Source organism: Ostrinia furnacalis, unplaced genomic scaffold (assembly GCF_004193835.3).
Source record: "Ostrinia furnacalis isolate ACB-3 unplaced genomic scaffold, ASM419383v2 OfSCF1473, whole genome shotgun sequence".
In the NCBI taxonomy this organism is placed as follows: Eukaryota; Metazoa; Arthropoda; class Insecta; order Lepidoptera; family Crambidae; genus Ostrinia; species Ostrinia furnacalis.
The window spans coordinates 52,154-59,638 of record NW_021131712.1 but is presented as its reverse complement, the minus strand read 5'-3'; the positions used below and the strand labels follow the sequence as shown (position 1 = coordinate 59,638).

At 37.3% G+C, this 7,485-nt stretch overlaps 1 protein-coding gene across 1 annotated transcript; it reads right to left on the bottom strand.

Moving 5' to 3' along the window:
• Nucleotides 1–234: 234 nt before the first annotated feature.
• On the bottom strand, nucleotides 235–4,115 carry LOC114352905 (uncharacterized). The gene is made up of 5 exons (XM_028304667.1): nucleotides 3,731–4,115; nucleotides 3,168–3,434; nucleotides 2,472–2,616; nucleotides 1,155–1,315; nucleotides 235–374 (listed from the first exon to the last, which is right to left on the bottom strand). Exons 1-5 carry the CDS (start codon nucleotides 4,113–4,115, stop codon nucleotides 244–246), a joined length of 1,089 nt encoding a protein of 362 aa, XP_028160468.1. The 3' UTR covers nucleotides 235–243.
• Nucleotides 4,116–7,485: the final 3,370 nt, after the last annotated feature.

Here is a 7,485-nt window from a genome sequence, read left to right as displayed (position 1 = left end):
TCGTTACGTCGAGAAAAGAAAGAAAAGTTTGTATTGTTAATTTCGACTTTAGGTAGAATCAAATACAATCTATAATAGGTATTATAGATGCGAAAGAATCTTGTCTGTTTGTATGTGATAATTGAATTTGAGATAGATTTAAAAACAAATTATTCTACATAAATAAACTAAATCACAATCAAATAATTGGGGGAGGCCTATGTTCAGCAGTGGACGTCCTGTGGCTGAATGATGATGATGATTTTAAGCCATGACCAGCCGGCCTTTGCTGTCGACGATGCCGATGCGCTGCATCCAGCCGATAAAAGCGCGGTTCTGCCGTAAGTCTGCCTTTTTGTTGCCCACACACTCCGAGAGAGGGCGCCTGTGCCATACTGTAACAAAAATAATATTGACTATAGTCTGGTCTGAGCACGTAGAATTTTGTCCAATGACCCTAAGCTACCCATCCTTATTGCTCGCGCGTAATTATGTTGGTGTTGCGCTCCCACACTCACTGCGGGTGCCAGTCGCACAGTCGCGACAGTAATATAATTATGCGCGAGCGATAAGGATGGGTAGCTAGGGGTCATTGGACAAAATTCTACGTGCTCACGGACCGGGCTTTAACTGAAGTCAGTGCTTAAACTCACCAGTTAGCAGTGTATTTGTTACAGTCAAGACGGATTAGGAGAGAGAGTGAAAAGAGAGGGTGAAATGGGGACAACAGAGGGCGAAATAAAGAAAGAGAAAGTGAGAATAAAAATAATTTAGGATCCTACCTTATTCAATTAGTAGTCGCTAGGGCATGTAGTGAGGCTTTGGTGAGAGCAGGGTGAGAAAAGGATAAAGATAAATAGAGGGGCTGAAAGAGAGAAAGTGATAGGGAGAGTGAGAAAAGATGGAGAGAAGAAAGAGAGAGAAAAAGCGCGAGAAAGAGAGAAAGAAAAGGCAAAAAAGAGAGAGCAAGAGAGATATTGTTGGACTAGTGCCTTCTCTCTCATAAAATTCATAGGAACTCACTGGTGCCATAGGAGCAGGAGTTTGTAGTTCTGCTTGCAGTGATTCACAAACATCTTCCGAAAGTAAGAGAGAAGGACGAGTGAAGGATAAGAGAGAGAGAGACTGAGAGACAACAAGAGAGATAGTGCTGCAATAGTGTCTAAGAAACTTACCAGTGCCATACGAGCAGGAGTTGAAGTCCAATTTGCAGTGGTTCACGAACATCTTCCTTTGTCCTTTGGTGGTCACAGCACATTCAGGAGAGTAGTCGTCAGGGCACGTGGTGGGGCAAGGATGGGAGCAGAAACTACCGTCTATTTCCAGGTTTAGAGATCTGCAGGGAAGAAAGAGAGAGAAAATAATAAGGAAGTATTATAGCTTCCATAATCAACTTTTTGACACAGTGTAGACTGTAGAGCTTAAAACTCCTACTGTGTTATTTTTGTACAGTCAGTGACAAATTCGTGAAACCCAAAGTGGCTAAAACAAAGTTGACAACATGAGAATATTACTAGGTATGCAAAATCACTTGAAACCTTTGTTACAGTTAAGCTTTTACATATACAAATACATTTGTTTTTATTTCACTCAAAAATACCAAATAGTTATGATTTTATAGGCATTCAAAGTTCGCTTAAATGTCGAGTCCCGCCGACGGTCACGTGACCCCGCATGACGTACATTCACAGTGTCCGCTCACTAGACAACGGATATAAACATACTTAAATACATTTTTTTTTGTAAATAAATACATTTATTATACATATTAACACCCAGACCCATCACAGAAATTAAAATTGAACCAAACCCAAACTTGATGCGATTGTGTCGTTTTATTGCGAAGTACCTTCCAGCTCCATCATCAGACCCTGATTACTATATAGAATTGAAGTACTCGTCAATGCAAAACGAACGAGCCCAAACTCGATGGAGTTAAGTCATTTTATCATGGAGTTCCTATGGCCACCTTCCAGCTCCATCATCAGATCAGCTCCATGTCATCATAATATTGCATGGTCATCCAAATTACATGTGTATGCGAAATTCCAGCTTAATCGGTTGTCCGGAAGTGGGTCTTAATTTCAGCTTGCAAGATTCCACCCATACAAATTTGAGCCAGTCACTATAATATGACGTCACGCGCATAAAATGGCGGGCTGGCCGCCGCCCGCACCCTTAAAATTCAATATCTTGGAAACTAATTGACGTATCGAAATAATTCTTTCACGTGTATTTTTTATTTTTAACAGAGAATACAGAAAGCTAAAAAACAAAATTAGTGAACATTCTTCATTGTAACAAAGACGTGTTGCGAACTTTTTGGCTACTTCGGATGTCACAAATTATTTGATGCTGACTGTACAAATAGAGCGCCATTTGCTGTATTATTATTAGTCAGCTTACGAATATTTAATTAATTTCTACATTATTTAATTAATTAATTTTTGTTTAGTTAGTACCTAAACTATAAAAACACTTTGTTTAACTACCTTCTAGAAGACGGACTGCGTCTCATCACAACCGGTACCGGTTTTTCTGCCGGTAGAATCGGTAGCGGTGGGTTGTACACGAACGGCCGTTCCGAGTGGTGCGACCCTATTGGCTTGCAGAGTTCGTCTGGCATTACACGGAAACCTATAAGAGCAGTTAGTGATAGAGTTGAATAATAGATGGCGCCTTTTATGTAATTTAATGTTTGGGAGCAGAGCACTTAGTTGTAAGGAAGAAATATAGATGGCGCTTTTTAATAATCATGTGAATATCTTTCATTGTCTTTACACAGAAACGTGTCAAGAAGATGTTTTTCAGGATGTTCTTGAAAAGTTTTACTATTTGCTAATTAGTTTTTTTTTCACACAGTTAAAATAACTATTGGCCAATTTTCATGAGGAAGTTAAAATGATAATACTTTTATGGTGTAAGTCATCTTTAAGTTTTCATGCATGGGTAATAAAAAATGGTATTATTCTGTTTTAATTTCATTCATAGAAAGCAAAAAGGCCAACGTCGAATAGTTGACCCCCAATTTATTTCGCATTTAACATTGGAGGACCAAATAGACCACTTGGGTTCAATATAAACGACTTTTTTTAGTATCATAACTTTAAAGACATGATACAAACTTTATAGCCCATAATCCTTTGCAACTTTTACCAACTCACATCTACATAATACCATTAACTTACGATTAACTTCATATTTGAACCCGCAGTTAACCTTCCTGAAGTAGCATTCGTTCAAAAATAGCCTGTATCTCCACGTTTTATGCTCCATTTTGCCTCCACACACGGATTTCAGAGTGTTATTGCAGTCCAGGTTAGAGCAGTCGAGGCCGATCTTTTTCGTCTCTTTCGCACTCGTTCGAGGTTCGTAAGCTGTCTCTTTTCTTCTAGTGTTGTCCGCGTGTTCGCTGTTTTTCCCAGAAATGAACAGAATTTGTTCGTTTGGCGATTCTGAAAAAAAAAAACGATAGTGTGATTAAAGTGTAACATTTATTAATCAAATACCTAATAAAAACACGTATTGACTATTTTATTGTCCCGAAGTGGTGGCAGAACAAGTTATTATGGTGGAAACGATAAGTGATCTCACTCGATTATTTCTAATAAACTTAAACGAACTATACAAGATATCGAAAACCTGTTCACTGATCATGAAAGTGCTTCACGAGCTCTTTCAAATGGTATCAGTAATAGGTTACAGAATAAACTGGATCTATCTGAAAATTTAATTTGAATTTGAAACTTACCAGAAGCAACCCGAATATTCTTATCATTTAGTATATCTCCCACACTTTTCCTCATAACTATATCACCAATATTCATCCTATCATCCCTATAATCATCATTCCGAAACACTGGTTTCTCATTCGGCACAAAAACTACACTTTCCGTATCATCTTCGAAGAACTGTGTGGTTTCGGTAATGTAAGAAGACTCTGGTATCATTATTTTTACATGTTCGGTTGTTGATGTGGTTTCTGGTTTCTCGGGTATCGGTTTCGGCTCAAATTTGGTTTCGACGTTCGCTTCGGCGTGGCCAGCGTACGTCACTATAACGTCGGAGTTGTTTTTTGGTGTGTGACAATCCGATGTTATAGCCAGTGCTGCGATTGTTATGATTTGGTACCACATTTTGGATATTTTGGGATGCGACGCTGAAAATTTTGGTATTATTTTATCTGAAAAAGGAGAAATGTAAAATAAATCCTTTATTAGTAGAAACGCATTAAGAAACTAGAATAATACACTGAAACTTTTCTACTGTAGGGCTTTTTTTCTCTCTACTTTTTTGCGTAATACTTTAAAGAAAGTCTTTGATGCTTAAATTGGCACAAAAAGCGAACTGAATGCAATAAGGCATTCTTTGCCAGTTAACCTTTGATGATTTACAGAATCTTGACTAAACAAGATAAAAATAAAAAATAATTTTAGTATTCCTTACGTACGTTAAAGGCAGAAAAACTAAATTAATATTGTATAAGTATGTACTAGGAACTAATTTAATCTTCAATTACCTTCAAATGTACTCCAAATAATATTTTCCTAAGAAGTTATTAAGGCATAGGAAACACTGTAAATCACGTATTTAGCTGAAAACTCTTTCAATTTTACACCTGCACTCTACTAATGACTGTTTGAAAAATGGTTCCTTTGATAACAATAGTACAAAATCTTGTTTGTTTTTTTTTTAATGTTTGTTTTTTCCAAAAGTACAGTCACCTTAATTTTTTTCCAAACAGCGCCATCTCTTATTGCGTGCCTGAACTACGATGTAATCGGAAAAGCGCTTTCCTCGCGCAGACTTTTCCGAGTTTTCTCTGGGCGTTTTTTGATGGAATGGATAGATGGCGCTTATAACCTATTTAATTTTTCGAAAGGTTTTATTTCTCGGATAGTTTCTATTTAGCAAGATCAGTGAAAAATCATTACTTCTTCATAAAAAATAATGCAGTTTTTCTGAGGAAGTAATTAATTTTCAAGTTAGCGATGCAAAATTATTCATTTTTAAGGTTTTGGAAATAGTAAATTTAAGTGTTTTTAAGCGAAGTAGGTCAAATATCTTTCCAAAGAGAGACCAGCAATTTTACGTGATTCATACGCCCGTATTCACAAACGATGCTTGCTTAAGTGAAACAGCAAATCAAACGCACAGCGTTGAATAGAGCTCTGTGATTGGTTCGTGTGTCACCCTGTGCGTCCACGCGCACTGTGAGACCACATAGTAATATTTGTGAATACGGGCGTTGGACTAAGAGCTAGTGAACGCCAGACCTACGTCATTTTATAAAAGCTGAAAGTTTGTCAGCGTATGGTCCCAATATACGATATAATCTTGGTGAATTATGAAGTTTGGGTCATGGTGGCTTTAGTAGCTACCCTAAAAAAACTGTCTGGCAAGGATTTGGAACTGTCAAAACTGTCTGACTGTTGGGGAAAATACTTCTAATTATTACCCAAATATTATACATAAAAATCAGATTTTATGGTACTTCATAATTCACCAACATTATATGCTATATTGGGAGCATACGCTGACAAACTTTCAGCTTTTATAAAATGACGTAGGTCTGGCGTTCACTAGCTCTTAGTCTATTAGTAAAGTTGACAGAACATCAAAGTTAGTACACTTGCTATCTTAAATCGTTGTAATAAGGTTTAAAATTATCTCTATGTGCTCTGGTGCATTATTGCTGTTTCTTATTGAAAAGAAAAGAAAAGAAAATCTATACTAATATTATAAAACTGAAGAGTTTGCTTAAACGCGCTAATCTCAGAAACTACTGACCTGATTTGAGAATTTTGTGTTTGGTAGCCCATTTATCGAGGAAGGCTTTATTAGGCTAATAACATCACCATATAATCAATAGCGGAGCAGTAAAAGATAATGTTACGAAAACGGGAAATATTATTCAAACTATTTTCACGCGTACGAAGTCGCGGGCAAAGGTATTATTGAAAGAAAGAAGAAAAGAAATAATGTATTATTCGGTTTATTGATTAATATAGTTTCCAATTCCTTGTATTTTGTCTGAATTGTCGGGAAACTCTTGCAATATTAAGTCCTTAGCAACGATACGCCTTGTCACTTGTCTGAGTATTGACACAGTATATGAGAACAGTATAACCTGTGGAATGAAATGAAATAGTTTATTCAGTACATAGGCTTCCAGGGCACTTATACACCTCCCAAATATAGCTTGCCCTACCACCACTTCGGGACAAGCTATGGGCTGGTGCTGAGAAGAAGTGGCGGAAGAAACTCAGTAAATTTTGTCAGCCTCTTTTTCAATAAAATAGTTATTTATAACTTAAATGACATGTAATAAGTGCGAGCTAGGCAGATAAAGTCCACGCACTCTTGTCATTTAAATAATCGTTTACTTTAAAGTAAGGATATTCTTAACCTGTACTTTGAATTTATGATATTGGGAGAATTTATCATGTAAGGGCTCTTTCTTACGGATATATCCCGTTTTTTGTTGGTACTGTTTTTTGCACGATTCCGTTTAGTAGTAGGTATACGTGTTATAATATTAACACTCAAACGCAGCGTAAATATCCACCCACAAGGTGAACTGACGACCTCATAATGGCGCTGGATGCAGGCCGCTACCAACCGGGCGATGTGGAAATCATTGGGGGAGGCCTATGTTCAGCTATGGACGTCCTGTGGCTGAAATGATGATAAAAGTAAGTTAGTGCATGTTTTGCTGGATCCTGCATTACTGGATCCCACAAAACTGAATTGCCTTAGGGGCGGCCTTAACTTTGTGTTACTTTTCAACTTTACTGTGCCTTTTCTGATAAGCCACCGTATTGATACAAAACTCTCACGGGTATTTTTCTAACATATGAGTATTCGGTTACGACAACGTATTCTCTTATACTTTGCGTATTTTCTTTTATTTAACATGAATAAAAGATTACTTTAACATAGGTTAAATAAATATTACTGTTCCCTGATTTTTGTGATTGTGTAAAGATTGGGAGATAGATTTGGGAAAATATCTTTAGCGATATCATAGTACTGTTCAATTTATTCAATTGATTGAAAGTTACTGTTTTTGGGTACTAATTGAATCCAAAGTTTTACGAAATTATACATAACTAGCGGCCGCTCGCGACTTTGTACGTGAATCCCGTTTTACCCCCTTAGAGGTGGAGTTTCGTAAAATCCTTTCTTAGCGGATGCCTACGTCATAACATCTACCTGCATGCCTTTCAGCCCGATCCGTCCAGTGGTTCGGGCTGTGCGTTGATAGATTCTATGTCAGTCAGTCACCTTTGAGTTATAAAATTGGGTGGGTGCAGCAGTCCCACACCAGGAACCAGTAGTACACCATTTCTAATTTCACATCAAAATATTAACAATCTGTCGAATTTCCCGCCACTTTTGTTACGTTTGGTAGCACTGCCGTACTTCTACCAATCATTAGTCATAAATAAAAGCGACAAACACGACTTGGTACGATCTGGTCAATCTTAGGCACATTGCGACTTT